Genomic DNA, 23,829 nt, shown 5'->3' with positions numbered 1-23,829 from the left:
TAGCATATATTCCTCTAAAAAGTGTTGAATTTTCAATGTTCATAATGTAACATACTAAAGCACTCTAGTACTCTACTTTTGATCTACCAATATCATGTTGTCACGATATTTGAACATGGCTTGAATGAAATTCCAACTAGTCATGAAAATGTGATCCTTGAAAATTTGTTGTATCAATATGCAAAGGGAAACATTCCAACATTCACGAGTTGAGAATAGAAAAATAAAGCATAATGAACATTATTATATACATAGTCACAAATCAAACAAATAGGAGCTAAAGCATCCCTTCAATAAAAGAATGAGCTTCTAATGGCGATGGCCTCATATGAGGTTCCTCACAATTTTTATTTATTTATTTGGGGAGTGTATAGATTTGTTAATTATGACTCCAATACATGGAGGAATAAGAGAAATAAGCTGTATTACATTGGGCATTTGTCATTACAATGCATTATGCATTGATGATAAGCAATTTAATAGTGAATTTACTATTTTTAGGAGAAGTCTAGAGTGCCAGGTGGCAAAATGGGAATAGTAACTATAGCTTGAATTTAAATGGGTGAAAATAATGTTTTTTTTTTGTGTCAAATAATGATTGATCATTGGAAATTCTCCTAATTGATGATAACCTCACATGAGGATCCATACTTCTCAGTGGAGAGGTAATGGGTTCAACATTTGTAGACGTTAGTTCATTTATAGTATTAAAAACTTGTTATCATAAATTTATAAGGAATTTTGTTTCTTCACCTATTGAACGAAGACATTCTTAACTCTGTAAATGAATACTAATTATATCATACTATCATATTACTATTATAAAAGCACGAACTGATGAAGGATGACTACATTTTACTTTCCAAAACACACCTACCTTAAAAAACTATTAAACATTTAAGTCATAAAAAAAAAAATGTAATTTGTCAAATAATTAAACGAGATTTAAATTTACAAACAATTAACTAAATCGTGTGCTGACAAAACCCCAAATCGTGACATCATCAAAATAGAAAATTACATTTAACAACACATTACACATGCATATGCACGTGAGTCATTACTAGTAAATAAAAAAGAACAAAACAAATTGATGCATCATCAGGAAGGCTTATCATTTTTAATCATAAACAAATAATAAAAATACCATGAATTTTTTTTTTTTGTCAAATAATTAAATGAGATTTAAATTCCTAAAAGGAAAAAGAATATATATTTTTTTTGTACAAAGGGCTTGTTGAGCCGGAGACAGAAATATTAATACGCTTTAGCAAGAGTCGAACCCACAACCTATTGTGCTGGTTTCTATAAAAACAGCTATGCGTTGCCAGGAAAAAGATTAAAAGAAAAAAAAAAAAAAAAAACCCATAAACCCCTAAGCCTCAAGGTTCTGTAATAGATAAAGGGTGAAGAAATCCCTTGCCCGGCGTCAGGAGGTCCCGTTTATCTTAAACAGAATCGAAATCTGACCAAGGCGTGACGTTATCTATAGCAAATGGGAGAAGAAAGGGTTTCTTAGAGAAGCCTTTCGTTTCTTTCGAAGCCCTATTGGTCTTTCATTTTGGTCGGATTTCTCCTTTGTAAAGAACTGAAGTGAGACCAGTGGGTGAGTACTCGAAGGCTATTTTCATTACTCCGTTTTTACTTTCTGTTCGTCACAGGGCTTAGGGTTTCTTTTCCGTCGTCTCAATTTCGAGCGGTTTATATTGTATGTGGAGATTATTGGAGTTTTGTTTCTACTGAATCACATATACATGTTTATATGACGTTCATTCTGCAACTATGTTTCTGTATTCATATACATATATACAATATGAAGTTCATCCCGCAATTATGTTTCTGTAATCCCTTATTTATCAAAAAAAAAATGGAAAAAAGAAAATTCTGGTTTCCTTCTGGATCGTGGTTCTCTCATTGCAGTTGATGGTTTAACTGATATTGAAAATTATGTACATTTCTCTAGTTATTGTGCCATCATTGGTTGAATTCTTCGGCTGTCCCGAAGAAAATTTAAAATATGCAGTTCTTTGAATTTTATGTAACTTGTTTGCTGTTATTATAGTTTATATTTGTCTTCTGACTTGGTTAAGATCAAAATTGTATGGTCATTCTATATCTGTTTCTCACATACTGGCTCATTTTATATGATATTTTTTGGATTCTGGGTGGTTAGAAGGCGCTAAATGGCATCCCAAATAGTCCGTGAATGGACAGGCATTCAGCAGTTTCCACTTGCTACACAGACAAAATTGCTTGAACTGTTGGGAAATTTAAAGCAAGAGGTTGGATTCTTTTATTTTAGTTTGAGTGAAAAATTATGCTCTTATTTCAAATATCGAATTGATACCCTATTTACATTCTGTTATTGTACTTTCTTAATTGTAATATGTGTACAGAATGTGAGCACCTTGACAATCCTTTTGTTGGGGAAAGGTGGTGTTGGGAAGTCTTCAACACTGAATTCTATCATAGGAGAACGGGTTGTTGCAGTTAGTGCGTTCCAGGTCTGTCATGTGGCCTTGTTGGTGAAATTGTTGGATGACTTATCTTTATGAAGATCCATTAAACAGTTATGGCCCACTCTTTTAAATATTTATAGGTTTTTCAATTTCTTACAGCCAGAGGCACCAAGACCAGTGATGGTTTCACGCTTCAGGGCAGGGTTTACATTGAACATCATTGACACACCAGGCCTTGTTGAAGGAGGATATGTCAGTGACCATGCTTTTGACATTATAAAGCGGTTGGTGTTATCAAAGTTTAAACTTTAGTCATTCTGTTACTCTTTCAAGGCTTATTTTGTGTAAAAATGCATTTCTGAATGGGACATTGTTATGATGCAAAGGTTATATTCTGTTTCAGTATATTTTTAGGCTACTGATTTTGACTTTGATTTGTGTATGGATGATTAACAGGTTCCTTTTGAACAAAACAATTGATGTTATGCTCTATGTGGATCGGCTGGATGCTTATAGAGTGGATAATTTGGACAGGCAGATCATTAAAGCAATCACTGATAGTTTTGGTAAAGGAATATGGAGTCGGAGTTTGATTGTCCTTACTCATGCTCAGCTCTCGCCACCGGACGGAATAAATTATGATGATTTCTTCTTTAGAAGATCAGAAGCTCTTCTAAAAGTTGTTCGTTTGGGTGCTCGCTTGAAAAAATTGGACACCCAGGTACCACTTTTCTTAATCTTGAGGATTAGCAGTTCACGTTTCTTGCTTTTCACAAAATACTCTTTCACTGAGCGGGCCATGGTCTTCAACAACTCTGGCCTTTGGTTTATCCTATAACAGTAGAGGTTACATAGCCTTTAAGTAATGTTTTGAAGAAGTGAAGAAACAGGATTTGCAACATTTCTCTATTTTGCTCTTCCTGAGGAGCATTGATGCGTAACATGGCTGGAGCCTATCTATCAATGAAATTTACAATTGTATATCTGCTATAGCTATAGCTATAGCTGCTGTTACTTGGCTGATAAATTTCAGTGGTTTTTGCATGTCATTGAAAAAGAAAAATGGAATATCCAAGTATATCCTGCAAAGAACTTATTATTATTTCTTAGGGTATTAAGGTGTTCTTTTTAAATGGTGTTTTCTTATCCTGAATTTTTCACATTAAGTAGGTCATTTAGTTTAAGCGGTAAGCAGCTAGTGGTGGTCCCCACTCCCACATTCCAAATATGTAATTGAAACATGGATATTTGTAGTCGGTTTTGCTGTAGCAATTGTTTATGTGATATCTAAGGCTGAAAATCATCCTATTGCAGATGTAATATCATTTAATGGTGCATCCAGATTTGGCATCACTTACCATATTATTGATGTCATTTCCTACCTTTTTTTGGTAGCTACACAATAACTACAGGAAAACCTACACTGGATTTGAGTTAATTTCCTAGACAATAGGTTATCAGAATATAAGTGATTCAGATCAACAACAAGGATTGTAATTTGAGAGGTACCTTTGGAGGAAGAACCTCAGTAACTTGAATTATCTTCAGCCTTTGTCTTGCAGTTCTTGTTGAACCAGTTCTTTTGGTTCGGATCAACATATGCTTGGGTATTTTTTATGGTCAACTAAATCCAGAAGTCATGGGCTAATGTAGGAGCTCTAAATTTCTTTTGTCAGTCTTAGGAAATCAGAAGAACACAGAACAGAGATGAAGGAGAGAAGATGAAGAGGGAGAGCGTGTGGAATGCAGCTCTCCCCCTCACATGGCTTCTTTTTTAGTATCCGAAGGAAATCCAGATCTAGGATATTCCTCTGGTACACTTGCTAAAAAGGGAAAAAAAAAAAATCTGTATTACAAATAAAAACTAATCTCCCTTAATATTGCTTTATACTTTAGCTACAAGAAAAAGGAAACAAACAAAAGTAAAAAGATTAAACAGACGTGGGTTAAAAACTGTGGGTCATAACCCATGTGCACTCCACAGTTATGTACCCTTACTTTTTAACCCTTCAAGCTAGAGCATATAAATGTCTGATGCCTAGCTTGCATCAGCCACTTTTTAAGGCAAGGTCAAACAAGGGCGTGGTGAAGAGGTCACCAAGCTGCTTTCCAGATGGAAAAAAGGGAGTAATGACATTCCATTTTCTTGAGGGGAGGGTCATCATTAATCCAATCACAAGGACTAGAAGACCATAGGCTCGAGGGTGGTGGTGGGAGGGGGAGATATGTAGGGGCAGAGGCTCGAACTTGAGACCTCCTTGGTCTTGTGGCCTCTACATGAGAGGCTGCCACCACCATGAAGCATAATCAACCTTGATGGGCCTAGTATGCTCATGAAACATGAGGTTACTTGCAATGTAGATAGCAGCTTGGTTGTCACGACTCACAAAACCATCTTCATGGGTTCAGTAGTTGGAAAACATAGCTCAAGAAGAAGGACCATAACCACATTAACTCATCATTGGTGTGACTGTAGCTCTTTATTCAGCTTCAGTACTCGACCGGGCAACATTAAGTACAATATCTTGTAGTAGACCTTCCATCACCGCTCCAGCCTAGTTAGCATTGGAATTTCCTACTATGTCAACATTTTTATGAGGACAATAAACCAGTCCCTTGCTAGGAGCTCCTTTTAGATATCGCAGGATGCAACAAACTGCTTCAAAATGTACTTCCTTGAGAAGTGCATAAACTGACTTACTACTCCAACCGCAAATGAGATGTCAGGTCGTGGAACAGTAAGATAAATAAAATTTGCCACCTAAGATCCTGTATCTGTGAGGATTATTAAGTCTTCACTCTCAATTCCACGTTAACATTTAATACTTATTTGGGGATTAATTTGATCTTTCTCTAAGATTGTATTGACCTACTCCACGATGCCTTGGCGTCTTGGCGAGCTTTAAGGGGTTGAGGCGACAAGCGCCTCATGTGAAATCCATAAAGAACAACATGGGATCATTAGATTCCAATTGGGAATCATCTAATGGTTGAGTGCATATATAAGTTTTACATGGGATCATTCTAACATTAAATCATTAACCAAAAAAAAAAAAAAAAAAAAAAAGAAGAAAACCCGAGAATCACTCAATCCCAATTGCAATTTGCGAGCCCTAACTCTCTACTCTCATCCTCTCTGCTCTCATCCTCTCTGCCTCTCGGCCCTCTCCCTCTGCTACTCTCTTCACCTTCCACTTCATCGATTATGAAATCATCAACTCCGGCAACAACCAAAACTCTCTTTTAGCTTTTCATTTCTTCTTTGGTACTTTCTTCCTCTGCTACTATCTTCAGTTCCACTCGATCGACGACAGCAGCCAGCGACTCCGGCGAATCTAGTGACTCCAACGACAGCCAAATACATCACCGTCGACACCACCTGTACTATCTTTTTCAGTTTTGAAGGTCCAAAATTGATCGACTTTTGCTGCTAGCTTGCTACTCTCTTACTTCTGCTTCTTTTTTTTCTTTCTTTTTCCCTCATAGGCTCATACGGAAGCCACTGTAGTTGCAGCGACTCCGGTCACCATCTCAGGCGACGGTATGTCGCTGGAATATTTTTTTCTGCGTTGTAACAATGTTACAAGTTGCTTGCTTCTTCTTCTTCTTCTTCTTCTTCTTTTTCTTCTTCTTTTTCTTCTTTTCTTTTCTTTCTTTCTCTGGTTTGGTTTGCATTCTTGAGATATACTGCTTGGTGTATGCACTGTGTACATGAGATTCCTTTGAACTGCAATTCTTTTGATATTATTTGCTTTTATTTATTTATCCCTTGCATTTGATTTATGTGCTTGTACTAATATGTGTTTACTATTTAGTTACATTTTTTTTATCGTATCTTGATTCTTGTTAATGATAGGATGATACTTGGAATTTATTTAGGACCTACTATGTGTGGTTTGTAGTATGTTGGATGACTTGAGGTAGGCTAAATGGCTAATATTAGTTTTTTTTATTATATATAAGATATGTTTATAATGAATTAGTGTATGAGATGTAGTAGGGTGCAAGTTTGGCCCTAGCGGCCCTGACCCCCCTAAGCCCGCCCCTGAGCCCGAATAGGGCTTGGGCTAAAAATTTTGGCCCTAAGTGCGGGTTAGGGCCAAAATATTCTGGCCTTGAACTAGGGCCAAGGGCGAACTTGGGATTACTCTCTGGCCCGCCCAGCCCATCCCGGTCCGTCCTTGATTTTGGCCCTGATTCTAGCCCTAATCTTGACTCTGATCTTGGCCCTGATTTTGACCTTGATTTTGGCCTTGATTTTGGCCCTAATTCTGACCTTGATCTTGGCCTTGATTCTGACCTTGATTTTGGCCTTGATTCTAGCCCTGATTTGAGTCTTGACCCTCCACCCATATGGAGAGGAATGAATTCTAATCCACACGGGTGAATACTTGACACTTGTCAAATTTTAAAAACATGATCATATTTTGTAAAAAAATTATAAAAATAAATTATATCCTCATTTCCAATGTAGTAAGCATCCATCTGATTTTGGCCCCATCCTGACCCTAATTTTGGCTTTAGTCTTAATGTTAATTTGACCTTGATCATGTACTAAATTTTTACCTTAATCTTCATATTAACATTGATATAACTATAAGTCTCAACTTTGACCTTCAGTCATTTTGATCATATTAGACCATAGTTCACTTTTTATATTATTTTTAAGATCATTTTTATTTTTTGAACTAAGTCATTTTTAGTTCCCAAAAATCATTGATTTTTTTTTTGACTAAGATGAGATAATATATTATAAATAATAAAAGCTAGTATATAGAGAATTAATATCTAACAAATCTATACCCAACTTCTCAGTCATGAATATGGACATTTTTCTTTTGCCTCCAATGTGATATTTCGGAAAAAAATAAAAAATAAAAACTTATTAAGGACAAATAGCTATGTTTGTAACTAAATTATCATTTTCTTTAACTACGAAAAAAATATCATTACTAAATTATCGTTGATTTACTTGTTAACAAAGTTTTGAATATGAATTTTTTTGTTGAATAAGGATTTCAATGGGAGAAGTTTTCAATTTCCATCACCAGCATAATGGGAGATGTTTTCAATTTCCATCACCAAAGCAATGAGACTTTTAGAGCTCAATATAGAATTATGGAGTATGAATTTATTTATATTTAAAGCAACACTATCAACTTATTGACTATTTTATCATTTTGTATGAGCTTGAATCATCTTATATTTCTATGAATTTTATTTTTAGTTTACTCGTGATACTTTTATGAATTTGCATTTGATATTTTAGGTCTAAGGACAAGACCAATTAAGGCTAGGGCCAACATAGGGCCAATCAGGGCCAGGGACAAGGCCAATCAGGGCTAGGGTCAAGGACAGGGCCAATCAGGGCTAGGGCCAAGGACAGGGCCAATCAGGGCTATGGACAGGGCTAGGGTTGGGGCCAATTAGGGCTAGGGTCAGGGCCAATCAAGGTCAAGGCCAATCAGGGACAGGGCCAACCCATCCCGACCCGGCCCAATTAGGGCCAATTAGGGCGGGAATGGGCTTAGGGCTAGGGACAATAATCCTTGGCCCTGAACTAGGGTTAGGGCGGGAATGGGCTCAGATTAGAACATATAGGGTTGGGCTTGGGATTGCAAAAGCCCGACCCAGCTCGGCCCAGTTGCAGCCCTAAGATGTACGCTACAAAGTAAAAATTTCACTTAAAACGCCTCGACCGCCTCAAAAGCGCCTCGAAGGGCGCCTCATCGACTCATCACCCCAATTAGCTAAAATCGCCTCGTCACCGTGACAACTATGCATTGTACTGATGACTCATGGAATTGAATGTCTTACAGGTTTTGTGAGTGTGGCCTTGTTTTGTCCTACTTAATCTTCCTTATGCATGCATCATTTAGGAACATATATCATATATATGATATGATTTGGTTGTGCGTAACCTAGATTTTAGTCTTCCTCCATGTTTAGAAAACTATCAGTACTTACGTATCTATCCTGTTAAAGCAAACGCCGAGAAAACAGGAACAGAAACGGAAACAAATCGAAGGAACACAAAATCAAATATGGGGATGTAACACTGTTCATGTGAACAATGTTTTGGCCTCTTATTCTTTGCCCTTCTAGACCTGTTGGGGTTGGCTTCATCTGGTTTGAGTTCTGGTCCATCTGGAGCTGGTCATATGGACCTGGGTTTTTCTTCTTCTAGGCCTTATCTACATCACAGTTTGAACCCCTAAATCTTAATTGAGAAATCCTCTCTTCATCTGTTCCTTTTTCTTGTTCTGAATTGTGTAATACAAATATTAATTGGGTAATAGTAGTGTGTAGTTGATGAATTCTGTGAGGTTGAGTCTTTTTGTATGATCAGCGCAAGACAGAGAAAATGTCTTCTCACCACCAGGATGGTGTTTCAGGCAGTCGTAACTCAAATTTCAGTCCTCCAGCCCTGAAGTGAACTGTGGGTGAAATTCTGTCACTGAAGGAGTTAAAAAGAGAGATCAAGTACATTGAGTTCTGGGGGTGAAGAGAAACAGGGAGTCGTCATTGAAGTTACCCAAGGCATTACTATGTTCTAGTAATAGGATCCCAATTGAGCTTCCTACTGAACTTTGTTTTTTCTAACATGGTGTTGGAGTTATTCTTTCTCCAATTTTTGAACCCATTGTTATGCAGACCATATCTCTGTGACTAGGGGTGTAATAACCGAAATCTGCTTCCGGATTTGCATACATATCCATTAAGGGGCATCCGAATCCGTCCGATTACTAATAAGATGCGAATATGGTAATACCCTTTCCGACCAATTATTATTTGTCTGATAAAATTATCTGATTAAGTTACTTAATTGGATTTGTTTTCTTATTTTCATAAATATTTTACTTGAGATATGTGAATATTTGCTAGATTTTCAAACCTAACCCTCACAAATAAAATGGTAAAGATATCAATAGGTAGTTGAAAACTTGTATTCATCCCAATTTAGTAGAATCTATTTAATAAAATAACTATCCGGCTATCATCCGAATTTGACTGAATCCTTCCGAAAACCGATAGGATATTATTCGAATCTGTCTGAATATAATAGGATGCGGATATGGTATTACCGCTATCCGATCCGTTTACACCCCTATTTGTGACACATAATCTTGGAAAGGGGCTTGGATAATCTCTGTGGATTCCTAAGATTCTACATTTTTAAGTACATGAATAATGCATGAATATGATGTGCTTGCTGGACTGTGGATCACAAGTGCAGCTGTTAATTCTGTACGTTGATTAGGATTTCCTACAGATTTACTTTGGCTTCCATATTTTGGAGTAGAAAATGGATTACTCATGCAATTCCATTGGTCTGGTTAATGCAACATACTGAAACATGGGATGTTGATTTGCAACATAGGTTTTGAAAAGTTGAAGAATTGTTCCTGATTTGTTTAAGATTTTTAGTGCCTTAATTATTTCTTTAAGCCATATTGAAAGTAGAATATTCAAATGACTTTTGAACCTGAGTTTCCACTACAAATGTTCAGTTTCAGAATGTGTAAGCTATTTAAGCAACCTTATTATCCATATTTCTTTAGTTTAACTGAGTAAAAGAATTCCAGAGTCTTCACAGCAGTCACTTTGTAATGCAAAAACTGGGGATGTAGTTGGTTGGTGATGGACATGATAATTAATTGAAGGACAGATAGTTGAAGGGTCTCATAAAAGTTATTAAGGTTTTAAGGCTCATTCTTATTTTCTGCAGATAAAAAAGGGCAAACCCGGTGCCCACGGCTTCCACACAAGCAGAGTCTGAGGGGTCCTTGCTATTTTCTGCAGATATAGTTCATAAATTGATGTCTGTTACTTTTCATTATTCAATGTCGGAAAACATCAGAATATTAAATCAAGAAGTAAAGCAACAGTTCAATAATGATAAGCTTTATATTTGTAGTTGAAGCTCCATATCTAGCTTCTCCTTCAGTATGACTATATTGATCGAAAACAAAGAGAATAGAGTATTACAGGAGACAGTTCATTGTCAGGATTCTATAGTTTGTACTGAGGAGTGTAGTTGAGGAGGTTTTCTCATCCTTAGCCCGACCCATGGCCTGGAAATACAGCCTGGCCCAGAAGAATTGGGCAGGTTTTGCTTGGGATGGGGTTTTCTAGGCACAAGTAGCAAACTGATGTGTGACTGTTATAGCTATATTTAGCTGCTTATATTCTGTTTGCGTACTTATGAAGAGTCTGTTTTTTATTGGTATGATGTTAAAAATTAAATTATTTTTCATGATCACTAGTATACACTATCTTGCATTGATAACATTTTCTTTTTCCACTTTATATTTATGTATTTAGGGGTTCAAAATTCCCGTCGCTTTGGTTGAGAACAGTGGGAGGTGTAATACAAATGACAGTGGTGAAAAGGTATTCTTTATTCATCCATTTTTTTATACAATTTAATGTGATTATGATGATGTTTATTTTCATTTTTATTTTTATTGTTTTATTATTTTTGACATTAGGTTTCATTTTCGATATTATTATTTTTTATGTCCTACTATTCACTCTCCCATATTTACACATATTTGTACCTTTGTACTCCCTACCTCTAGTGTGCACTCTTCCATGGTCCTGAATTTTTCATAGCTCTATGTTGCCATTTGTAACTAACACTCGGGCTGAATTCAATGTGTGAGCAAGGTACCTTGGCTTCTATTTGTCCACAGAATTTGGGTCTCAAGTTCTCATCTGAGCTGCCATATGGCATAGTGAGGAGCACATATGAACCCATCCCACGTGGGCTGCACCAGAAACTAGTGCCTCAAATTCTTCATTTGGACAAGTTCATATGTTTACAGATTTCAAAATCCATTTAATTATTTCACTCTAGGAAGGAAGTGATTATATACTCTGAAGGTTTGTAGTTTACAAAAGCAACATCAACTTAACCATGCACCCTCTAAATGGGGTTGGCTACACGTTCCTGCATCCAGTCAGCTCTATTCAAGACCTAAGTTATGCATGTCTTTCCTCACAACTTCTCCTAAGGTCATTTAGGCTTGGTCCTATCTCTTTCAGAGCTTCAATCTCCATCAAATCACTCTATAGTGGTTGTTCAGAAAAATGATAGTAACTGCAAGCACAGGATGTTGTGTAGCCAATTGGTTGATCTCTGCGAGATATACCTCTTTACTCACTTAAGCAATGCGAGAGTGATATGGTCTTCGTTCATTAATTAAAACCAAAGGTCCTAACATACATTCATCTAAAGAAAATGACAACAGTCCTAACCAACGCATCGAACAAAATTACACTTGGAATAAAAATTGAAATCCTAACCATGCATCATTTATCAAGTAATAATAAAGCACGAAAAATTAGTAACTTAAAACAGTAAATAAAATGAACCTTAACTAGAGAGAGGCATGGCTTTAGGCATATCTAATGAAGGATTTATTGGGAAGGGGAATGATAGTACAAAATAACTGAAATTAAATTTCTAATTTAAGAATGATGGGTAGTCAGAAGAGGGAAATGAAAGCCAAAGAAAGGGGGGGGGGGAGAGAGGATTGCTGACGAAGCCTACTTAGACCTTAACTAGAGAGAATCATGACGGTAGGCGTATCTAATCAAGAATCTAGAGAGGAAAGTGGAATAATAATACCAAAGAACTGAAAGCTAAAATCGTAGTTTAAAAATGGGTAATTGGAAGGGGGAAGGGGAGAGAAGATTACTGACAAAGCCTACTTGAAAGTTGAAACTTTAATCATTGAATGATAAACACTTGGTTGATTTTAAATCTTATCAACCCTAAAAACCGCATTTGGAAGAAAGCAAATTTGAAGTTGCTAGGCTGGAAAAAAATAAATCATGTAATGAGGAGAGGGGAAAAAAAAAACCTGCATTTGAAGAAATTCGCTGAAGACTTGCATTGACTAAGTATAGAGATTACAACTTGCTTGAGGTCAAAAAAAAAAAAAAAAAAAAGAAGAAGAAGAAGAAGAAAAAGAGAGAGAGAGAGAGAGAGAGAGAGAGAGGGAAATTTAATTGGTAAAGAGAAGTGTTAAGTTAGTCTAGAGGAGGAGGAAGGGTATATATAATGGCAACATTAGGGGAACAAAATTTTGAAAGAGAATATAGGAAATATTGGAATAGTGAAACAAAGAGAATCAAGGGAAAAATATATAACTAAACAATAGGACTTTAGAACATGTGATGAGGAAGAAAGGAACGAAGGGTGAGGGCATGGTTTTCAAGGCGAGGCAAGGTGATAGAAGGGAACAAAAACCAAGGTGACACCAAGCAAGGCGACAAGGTGTCACCAGGTCACCTTGACCCAAAAATGAGCCTAGAGGGCTAGGCAGCTGCCTAGGTGCACCTAGGCTTACGCTTTGACAACCATGGGTGAGGGATGGAAAGAGATATTAAATTATGTCTAAGAAAATAATCTAAAAGCCAAGAGTACTAGAGAAAGATAGAAACTTAATTGCTGAAGAGAAATGTATGTGAGTGAGTCTAGAGGAGGAGAGGAAGGGTATATATCGAGGCAAGGGTAGGGAGCAAAATTTGGAAAGAGAATATAGGAAATATTTGAATAATGAAACAAAGAAAATTAAGAGAAAAATATAAATAAACAAATGGGACTTTAGAAGACATGAAGAGGAAGAAATGGAAGAGAGGCAGAGTGAGTGGGGATGAGAGAAACTTAATTGCTGAAGAGAAGTGTATGTAAGTGAGTCTACAGGAGGAGAGGGAAGGGTATATATTGAGGCAAGGTTAGGGAGCAAATTTGGAAAGAGAATATAGGAAATATTTGAAGAAAATTAAGAGAAAAGATATAAGTAAACAATGGGGCTTTAGAAGACATGAAGAGGAAGAAATGGAAGAGGGGCAGAGTGAGGGGGGATGGAGAGGGAGAGATAAAATTATGTCTAAGAAAATAATCTAAAAGCCAAGAGTACTTGAGAAAGAGAGAAAAACTTGATTGCTGAAGAGAAGTGTGAGTCTAGAGATGAGGAAGGGTATATATAAAGGCAAGTCAAGGGAACAAAGTTTGGAAGAGAATATACGAAATATTGGAATAATGAAACAAAGGAAAAAAACAGAAAAAATATATAAGTAAACAATAGGACTTTGAAACATGTGAAGAGGAAGAAAGGAAAGAGGGGCAAAGTGAGGGATGGTAAGTGAGAGTGAGAGATAAAATGGAAGTAAAAAAGGAAAACTATGGATGAATTTGAAGTGGAACTTGGTGAGAGAGTGAGGTAGCGCAGAGATAATAAAGGGGAGAAAAAAAATGGAAGTAAATAATAAAAAATGGAATTAGTGGATTGAAAAAAAAAAAGGAGAAGAAGGGAGGAGAGAGATTGAGTGGAATAAATGTTTATTAATTTTGTTTTTTTTTCTTTCTTCTTTTCCCTTTTGTTTGCTATTTTGTCTCTACTTTGAATTGACCCCAAAAATGGGCCTAGGTGGCTGCCTAGGCGTATGCTTTGACAACCATGGGTGAGCAATGGTGAGAAAGAGATTAATCATATGATTTGACCACGAGTTTGACCTCCTGGCTGAAGCCCTAGGTGGGGTCCCCTAGATGGCTCCAAGAAGCCTCCATAGGCTGGCCAAACCCCCTAGTAGACATATTTAGGGCATTTTCAGCCCTCTTTTATTGCTGGAATTATTTCCAGAACTATTCCTAGGGTTTAATTTGGGCTGTGTTTGAATTTGTTAAGTTGTGGATAAGATAAAGACTCTTGTACAAACAGGGTTCCTATGTTTTAGGAGGGTTCTTATCTTTTAGTAGTTTTCTTTTGATTAGAGTTCGTTTTGAGTTAGTTATTGAATCATTGTTTTTCTTAAACTTTAGCACATGTGCCGTTAGAGTTTTAATCAGAATAGAATTCAGGCATGTGCTTATTAGAGTTTGAGATACCTTAAACTTCATTTTCAGCATGTGTCTTTTTTGAGATTCTGATTCAAGAGTCCTGATTATGAGGTGGTATCCTAGTTTGTGAAGGAATCCCACTTAGTGTTAGTCTTTTATTAGTCTATAAATAAGAGCCTATTCTTTCTTTGTAACTTAAGTTTGATTATTGAATAAAATTGTTTAAGGATCATGGTTTCCTAGTTGAAGGGACCATGGTTGAGAATTAAGAGTGTTCAAGGATCAGCATCTCCATTATTGTTTACAGCAGTTTCAAGGCATTCAAAGTCATCTTCAAATTCAGCAAGCAACAAGTGCAGCATCTTCCCACCCCCATCCCCTACCTCCTCTCTCTCCTGCAGCCCTTCTCCACCCTCTCTGCCTTGCACAACTCTGGAAGACCCACCCCACCCCAACCATTGCAGCCTCTCTCCCCCCTTCCCCTTCATTCCCAGGAAGCACCAGCCCCTCCCTCACCCTTCCCTGACCCCGCAAGACACCCCCACCCCCTGCTCCTGCTGCCGCACCTGAACAGCAGCAACCCCACCCCCATTCCCTCCCCTACCCTCCCATGATACTGTTAGACCCCTCCCCCATCATGCCCTGGCCCTACTATGCCTCCTCTTTCCCTCCCAACCCCTCTCTCTCTCTTGTGGCAACAAAAAAGAGAAAAGAAGAAAGAAAAAAGAAAAGAAAGTGTCAAGTTGCCCAACAATTTTACATTATTGAACTGCTTCCCCTCCAGAGATTTCCATAATTTCCCCTTTCAAACCATACCCATATAGATCCGAAAATTAATTAGCTTCTTTTCTACCGATCCTAGGAATAATATTTTCCCTTCCACATGATTTTGTTATGAAAGAAAAAAGTGAAATAGATTCGAAGGCCAAAGGTATTACTTTGGTTATGTAAGCCATGTAACCAACTTCAGAGAATCAGTCCAGTTTACTAGTTCTCAGAATCCCATGGCAATTGCCTGGGCAAGTTTGTCAAGCAATCCTCTTGCTTCACATTCTTGAGCTGATCCTGCATTTCTAAAAGCTTTTGGCAAAAACAATCGCATGCTAATGAAACAAATTAAAAGCCCAGGTACTAATCATCATCATCATGAAGCCTTGTCCCAACCAAATGGGGCCGACTACATGGATTCTTGCCTTTCAATTAGCTTTATTTGAGGCCATGCTAGATATGAGTCCCAAATTATGCATATCTTTTCTCATCACTTCTCTTAAGGTTATCTTATATCTACCCTAAGCTCTTTTAGTACTTTCAATTTGGATTATATCACTTTTCTGTACAAGGGCATTCACAACAGGCCCCCATTGATGGTGGCCATGCCACCTCAAACGCCTTTCTCATAGCTTATCATTTGTCGGAGCTACTCCTAGATCAACTCTAATATGATCGTTCCTTATCTTATCCTTCCTACTTTTTCCACTCATCCATCTAAGTTTCCTTGTTTCTGCTACACTGAGTTTATCTACATGATTTTTTTTAACAACTCAACATTCTGCACTAGACATCTTAGCTATTCAAACGACAATCCTATAGAATTTTCATTTGAGCTTTAAAGGTATACTTCGATCACACAAGACCCCCATACGCACCTTTCCACTTTATCCACCCATTTATAATTCTTTGTGAAACAACATCTTCTATACCACCTTTTTTTATTATTATTTATGATTGAACCAAGGTTCCTAAAACAATTGCATTGAGGGATCTCATTATCATCAAGTTTCACCAGCTCATCGTCGGCTTGATCATGACTAAAGTTATAATCTAGATATTCCGTCTTGTTCTACTTAGTTTAAAGCCTTTTGATTCCAAAGTTGCTCTCTATGATTCCAAATTAACTAATACTTTCTAAATAAGGACTCAACTACAAATTTCAGAATAAACCCACTCTAAGATAAAGTCGCTTAAGATAAAGAACCTTATCGTAACCAGCTAACAACTAACAAACAAACAATTGACTAACAACTAACAAACAAACAATTGACTTACAACTAACAAACAAACAATTGACTTACTTGCCAAACTAGGATTCCAAATAAAATATATATTAAAAAAGAAAGAAAGAACTAAACTCCAAAATTTTAGCTGGGCTCAATCCAACTAAGACAGACCTGAACTAGGGGTGGAAAATGACCAATTTGCCGTGCCCCTTGGTTTGGTGCCTACTTCCGAATGGGCTTGGGCCCTCTTTTGGCTCTTCTTGGGCTGTCGGGGGCCTGGTTACATCACCATCCCACCACCAAGTCTCTTTATAGAAATGGAGCTTTCCTTTTGTTTCACTTATGACATCCACCTTCCAAATACAAATAGCCATTTCATTCCACATTGCATTAGTGTCTCCCTCAAAATCCTACTTTCCTTATATGACTACTTAATTAGCGAAGTATTTCAAGCGCTCGCCTTTTAAGTTCATCATCTTATCATAGGATAGTTAACCTCACACTTTATATGAGTTTTTAGAGTTAAACACATATCTAAGACCATTAGTCTCTGTTGTGCGGTTAAGCTTTCCCTTGGTATCACCTTGCAATCCTTGCACGACAATCAATTAGACTTTCTAGTCAAGAAGAAATCTATTTGGCTTTTATGATGTCCATTTTTTAAGGTAATTGAATGCTCCTCTCTTTTTGAAGTGGGTGTTTACAATAGATAGATAAAAAACAACAACAAAATCTAAAATTGAGATCCATTCCTCATTCCAAAACCATATCCTCCATGAACACTTCTATAGCCTTTGTGATCTTTCTCAATATGTTCGTTTAGATCCCCCCCTATGATAACCTTTTCTCCTTGACGAATTCCTTGCATTAATCCTTCCATATTTTTCCGAAATTCTAACTTTAGACTTTCATCAAATCTTATTTGAGGTGCATAGACACAAATCATGTTAACGATATCTTTCTCCATCACAAACTTAATAGCAATAATCCTATCTCCTAATCTCTTAACATCCACCACATCGTTTTTGAAATCTTTATCCACTATTATACCTACTCTATTTTTATTACTTTTATCCCTAGTGTACCAAAGTTTAATGTGATTCAACTCTTTAGCTTTTTTATCCTTCCATCTAGTCTCTTGAATGCATGTTATGTTAATCCTTCTTTTCCTCATAACGTTTATTGATTCTAAGCTCTTACCCTTTAAAGAACCTATGTTCAAAGATGCCAATCTAACCTGTTAATTCTGGACTAAATTCTTTACTTGCACTCGTCCATAGTGTGGAGGAGCCCTTGCCTACTTATCACAAGCATCTAGGGTGCCGATGCGAAACATCTTTAACGGGGGACGCCCTAGCTAACCATTGCCCACTTATCACTACACTTGGGCCATAGTGTAGTGTGTCGCTTCTTTTGTTGGGAACGACCTAGCATAGCATTTATCATATAAGATTGAATCCATGAAAAAGGCTTGGCTAGCTTTTATCGGAGCTGGTTGTTGACTTGATGCTCCAACCTTTGTCTAGGCTTGGGACTGGCAGCAAAAAATGGCAGAGTTTAAAGCCCAGACACTAAGCATGGTATAAATAGTGTGAACACCGAAATTCCATCTTTCTTTTATTTATGTTAAAACTTCTCGGTCTCAAGGTTGATCCCAATAACTCCAACTTAGCCTTCATCCCTACTTTTTGCCTCATCTGCCAAAACAATATTTTGGCAAAAAGCATGTACCTGAGAATATATATTCTTGAATGTTATTGGCCATGACAAGTACAAACAAATAAGGGCTTAATGCTAATCCTTGTAATTGGGACTACTTTGGCCTCCCATATATCTCACACTAGTCACGTCATGGTATGCTTATATATTTAATTACATCCACGCAGTGGCGGAGCCACGTTGGGACCGGAGGGGGCCATGGCCCCCCCGGATTTTTTGAAATTGGAAATATGCTTGTTTTTTTCCCTTATTTCTCTATCTTTAAATGTGAAATACCTCTATTTGGCCCCTCCAAAAATTAAAAATAAAAATTTAACATAAAGATGATGGGTACAAATGTCATTCATAATCTCTATCTAATGGTTATCATTCAATCCCTAGTTTTAAGGAATAAAAGGTTAAATTCTACTTAAAAACTAATTCACGATCCATGAATTTCTCCTTATATATTCCCTCCTATTTTCATTTCTATTTATTCTCTCATGGATTTCCTCTTTTATTTATATTTTTTCTCTTTGGAATTTTCCTAAATCTTCTCCACATCAGGTATTCACTCTCTCTTTCTCAAATTATTCATTTCTCTCTCTTACACTCACGAATTTTCTATTAATTTACCTAATTTTTAATGTAGACTCTACATTATAATATAATAATATATTATGAGATGGGACCTATAGTGGGTCCCACATTGGCCCACATATATTCGACCCCCTCCATGTTCAATCCTGGCTCCGCCCCTGCATCCACGTACATGACAACCTTCTCTAAAACATGGTAGATTAACTCCCTAGGGACCAAGGTTGTCAAAGCGTCCGCCTAGGCCCATTTTTGGGTCAAGGTGACCTAGTGTTGCCTTGTTGTGTAGACAATGCCTTGGTTTTGGTTGCCCTCTATTGCCCTCACCTCGTCTTGCCTTGTCACCTTGACAACCATGCTAGGGACTCTATCCTAGGATTTTACAAAATCAATGTAAGACCATATGTAGATCTTTCTTGCGAACTTTGAATCTTTTCATGAGCTTCCTGAGTAATCAAATTGCTTATGTCATGATCTACTTGACATTAAAACCAAGTTGCAAGTTGGTTTTCCAAGATTGTAGTTAATGGGGGATGGAATAGAGAAGAAAGGAGGATAAGGAAGATACGTAAGAAGGGGAATCTGAGAATAATTAGACTTAGATAAGGGGAATGAGAAGAACACTCATAAGAAGAAGAAGAGAAGAGCAGAGGACAGAGAGAGAAAGGGGCTGCAAACCCAGACTGTGAAAGCCTCTATTCATCTTTTTTCTATTCCATAAGTCTTTGTTTTATTGCAATATAATGGCCTATCTATAGCTTGGCTAAAGCTTTACAAGAAATAGAAACTTAGTAGACTAAAAATAGAAACTAATATCCTAGTAACTAGTGACAATAGAATTTTATAAATGTAGAAACTACTAAGCTTTATATTTCAGCCACTTGCACTAATAACTAAAATAGAAACTAAACTAAGGTCCTAAATCTCCCAAGAATAAAATTTGATCTTGGGCCCCACAAAATCCTTAATGAATATTTTCAATATGCCAAATAAGGGTTGTGAAACTGTTCACGTGAATAGTGACAAGAACAGTATTTGGTCTCTCTTTTTTATGTTTTGAGGTGGCCTTTAATGCTGGTTTGAATAGGTTCGTGGCTGGATGTCCTGCATCAGTGGTTTTTCTTTTCAGGCAAGGCTTTGATACACCCTAAATTTTATAGTGAGTCAATATATCTTTTTGCATCTATAGGTATTGCAATCCTGATAAGGGCAAACCTGGTGTGGAAGGCTTCCTTACATGCAGAGTCTGGGTGGACATTTCTCCCACCCCACCATAAATCTCAAGAATTTTTGCTGAGAGGCTGTTCCGATACCTTGACCTTGTGCTACAACTGTGGTCCACTAACCATTGTGCCAAGACCCGCCCTTTCGAAACATAATACTTGTTCTCTATCCATTTAATAGTTTCCTTGTGCACGAAATCTTGATAAACAAATTGGTTTGAACAAGATAAACCACATAACTCTAAGCTCTATCGATTATTTTTTTTGGGTGAAAAAAAAAAACTGTAAAGATAGTGGTGTGTTGTGAGTACTGCAGTCATCTGAGTCACCATTACTTGAAATGTTTCCATTTTGTAGGCTGTAGAAACAGTTTCCATCTCTTCATAGTGGCTTCACCCCGCGAGAAGATTGCATTCATCAGATTTAATACATCTAACGAAGTCCAAACTCGACCTTACTATAATGAGCAAATTATGACTTCTGAGTAATCTTGCTTTTGTTTTGATGCAGGTTCTTCCAAATGGCATTGCTTGGATTCCGAAATTGGTAGAAACAATCACAGTTGTCATTTCAAGTGGAAGCAAAGCAATTTTGGTTGACAAGAAGTTGATCGAAGGGCCCAATGCAAATGAGAAGGGGAAGCTGTGGATTCCATTGTTGTTGGCCTTCCAGGTCAGCGTAATATATGTCTTTTATCTACTTGTACATTATTTGTTTTTCCTCAACATATCCCTCTGGGCTTTTCTTTCTTTGGGCTTCGGAGGGAAGGGAGTTGTTGGTTCTGCTTTTTTGCACTTATATTAGATGTGTGAACCCTTTTTTTTTTTTTTTTGCAGTATTTCTTTGTTGTTAAACCAATTCAGCGGGCAATCAGGCAGGATATGGCAAAGGAGAGTAGGCCTTTGTGGGAGCTGAGGGACATGGGCTTGTCCAAGCGCCAGTTCTGATTCCTCATTCAAATAAACCTTTCTTCAGTATTGGTGGTTCTTTTTCCTTTGATCTGGTGACTTTTTGTCCTCCGATTTCGTTTGTTCTTCACTTCAGGATTAGGATTTCCAACTCCGTAAGCAGCATCACACCTCTCCGGCAATGGATATTATTCTGGAATTTGAGATTAACCTAACTGAGTTCGGTGAATTCAAGTTGGTTTATCTGTTTTCATTAGAATGCTCTTTTCTAATTCACCTGGTCTTTGTTTTCGTTTGCTCAACTCCTTGTCTTGAGAGATCTTGATTTTTAGTAGGGTTTACTGTTGAGATTCCCATGGTTTTGTGATCACGTTTTTAATTTTAACATTTTGTTGCTAACTGGTTTGGCAAACAGGGGGATTTACGAAATTAAATCCTATAAATCCTGTGATGGTATTATTGCTTCTTGTTTAAAGGAAACCACTACAACATTAACTTATAAGAGAGAGAAAGGTTCATAAAACGTGTAGAATGTTCGGCTTCTGACAGTCCATCTGCTACCAACTATCCAGAAAGAAATTTTGTTATGAAAAATAGTGTAAATAGCAAATCAAAACCATATCTATTAATTGATAGAATTAAAAGTCATTTCAATTTTCAATAAGCAAAAGAAATCTTAACAAATATTTTTGTATCTGTCAAACTCAACAAGCATGCAACACCTGAATCTAGGGGAATCAGTTTCGTTCCACGATTAGACCACCTTATGTATGAGTCTTTTAACAACAAAAACTAAAAAAAGAACAAAAACTAAAAAAAGATACATTAAAAGATCGCGTGAAGGTGGGTTAAGATAATTCATTGATTAAGATTTAAGACCATACTTTAGTTGCTGATAATGTATATTATTCTGTATGAATTTATTATGTTTTTACCCATGCAAAGATCTCGTGCAGGGGACAAAGAATTTCTTCAATGTCTGCTTGGGCTGAAACCCAAGCAATCCTCTCTGTCCCATTCTTCTTTTACAATTTCTTTATTTTTGTATAATGTATTATACAAATCACTGAGAGATAGAATCTCTAACACAAAATCAAAAAAAGTTAATAAAGGAAAAGGTGAGTTGAAGCCATCACCATGGGATGACAAAACCCATTAAACAAAGCTTTTGGAATAATAATGCTCTCCCACCTGCTTTTAAGATTCTTCTGTTTGGACTTCGTGTAGGTGCCGGTTGTCACGTCGTTTTCGATCTCTAAGTTCATCAAAGCTGGTGACTCGGACCCGACCGAGTCTCTTGACCGGGTTGAGTTGAGTCCTTATGCTTCAATTGAAGACACTTCGGCTAGAACCTCCCTTACTAAGAGCTTCCCTCTTGAATGATCCACATGAACATCTGCTTGATGGGTTGTGCATATTATAGTCGTTGTTGTCATTGTCTTTGTCTTCCGGCTCCGGTGTCTTGAGAGAACGCTCTTGAGAAGGCTACGCCATACCGGGTTTCGAATTGGTCTTACCACACAACTCTCTAACTCGATGACTATTTCTGCCATCGAAGGACGACATTCTTCCTTTGACGAAACACAACGTGCTGCAATGTTAAGTATGCGACGTATCGTGCCTTCCATGTTGCCAGGCAATGTCATTCTCGTGTCGCATATCTCGAGACCCCCTCGATTCCCATTGATCAACGGCGACGCCCATTCGATGATCGAAGCCGGTTCCCGTCTAGGGTCGATTGCTTGTGTGCAGCTAATGATTTCTAGTAGTACCACACCGAAGCTGAAGACATCAGTTCTGGTACTTAGTTTTCCTGGGGTAGTATAACAAGGATCCAAATAACCAATTGTACCTGCGGGTGGACTAGGTGAGTTAACTGGTTGAGTTGACTCGTTTTGCCTTACTGCAAGGCCGAAATCTGCCAACTTGGCATTCCAATTTGAATCGAACAAGATGTTTGCTGATTTAATATCTCTGTGAATTACAGAAGGTCTGGCTTCATGGAGTGTCTGTATAGCTCTGGCGACTTGGAGTGCCACGTGGAAGCGTTTTAACCAGGTTGGAGGAGTAGACATGTTATGGAGCGAGTCATGAAGAGATCCATTAGGCATGAATTCCATGACAAGAAGCTTCTTCTGAGTCGAACCATCGTGACTCACTCCAACCAGGTTAACTAGGTAAGGGCTTTTGTGTAGAGAAGAAAGAACCTCAATCTCGTTATCGAGCTTCGAGTTGTCTTTAAGGATCTGAAGACCAATTGAAGGCTTCTTAATCGCGACAAGCTTGCCGTCTCCGACAACACCTCTGTAGACACATCCATGGCTTCCTTTTCCGACCAGCGCCGATAGCGAGAAGTCGTTGGTTGCTAATTGAAGCTCGCTATATTCGAATTCCTCCATTCTTGCTTCTTCTTGAGATACAGAAACTCTATGTTGAGGTGATCTCTCTCTTCTCCATGAATGGAAGAGATCAGAGGACAAATAGTGCTCTCTGAGTTCAAAACTTTGAAGTGAAGAGAAGGGTGGATCATGGATGGGCGTGCACTACCATAAAGAAGACAAGGAGCTTTGGGGAGCTCAGCTTACCCAAAACACAAAACAAAAGCTGGGAAATGTGGATTTTTATCAGAAGAAAAGCAAAGGCATAGTAAGAAAAAGGCAAAGGGTGTAAGCCTGACAGATCAGTAAGGATGAGAATGAGATACCTCCATTGCTGTTTGTTGGGTCCCCACTCCTCACCAACTTTTTGTGATTTCTTTTGTTGATAAAAGGGAACATATCTGTTGTCATAGGTCCACCAAAAGAAGCTTGGTTGAACACAAGCTTTTTCTCTAGATCTTGCTTAATGAGCCGTCTATGTTCAGCGAAATTTGCGACTGTCAGGATCGAGATCTCGGTTCAGTAATCGTTTGTTTCAAGCTAAACTATCAGCGCATTTATTGCGTTGAACTGAAGATATTTCACTTTTCTCTAAACCCGAGTTGGGTTGATTTGCGATGCGTTTGTTATCTTATTTTAAGAATTGGTAGTTTTATATTAAGGTGTGGGAATTATAACGTATATTATAGGGAATGTCGAACTATGACTACTTTACTTA

General features: G+C 37.5%; 2 protein-coding genes across 3 annotated transcripts; one reads left to right on the top strand and one right to left on the bottom strand.

Annotated features, from left to right (window-relative positions):
* Nucleotides 1-1,386: 1,386 nt before the first annotated feature.
* LOC149021337 (translocase of chloroplast 34-like) lies at nt 1,387-21,284 on the top strand. Of its 2 annotated transcripts, none has more exons than XM_089149587.1 (8): nt 1,387-1,606; nt 2,177-2,282; nt 2,397-2,504; nt 2,619-2,743; nt 2,916-3,180; nt 10,785-10,853; nt 20,336-20,497; nt 20,662-21,284. In XM_089149587.1, the coding sequence occupies exons 2-8, from the start codon at nt 2,184-2,186 to the stop codon at nt 20,770-20,772; spliced, it is 939 nt and encodes a 312-aa protein (XP_089005713.1). In that variant the 5' UTR covers nt 1,387-1,606; nt 2,177-2,183; the 3' UTR covers nt 20,773-21,284. The 2 variants fall into 2 exon arrangements, with proteins under 2 accessions (XP_089005713.1, XP_089005712.1); XM_089149586.1 differs by having other exon boundaries at nt 1,388-1,606; nt 2,174-2,282; nt 20,662-21,274.
* Nucleotides 21,285-21,574: 290 nt separating this feature from the next.
* On the bottom strand, nt 21,575-23,499 carry LOC149021336 (Protein kinase superfamily protein). Its single transcript, XM_089149585.1, has one exon. It carries the CDS (start codon nt 23,130-23,132, stop codon nt 22,053-22,055), a length of 1,080 nt encoding a protein of 359 aa, XP_089005711.1. The 5' UTR covers nt 23,133-23,499; the 3' UTR covers nt 21,575-22,052.
* Between the last annotated feature and the right edge of the window lie 330 nt (nt 23,500-23,829).

Source organism: Hakea prostrata, chromosome 3 (assembly GCF_041222555.1).
Source record: "Hakea prostrata isolate BN-2017 chromosome 3, UWA_Hpros_2, whole genome shotgun sequence".
NCBI classification, from domain to species: domain Eukaryota; kingdom Viridiplantae; phylum Streptophyta; class Magnoliopsida; order Proteales; family Proteaceae; genus Hakea; species Hakea prostrata.
Note: the sequence above shows the minus strand (reverse complement) of the source record. Positions and strands in the feature narration are given on the sequence as shown.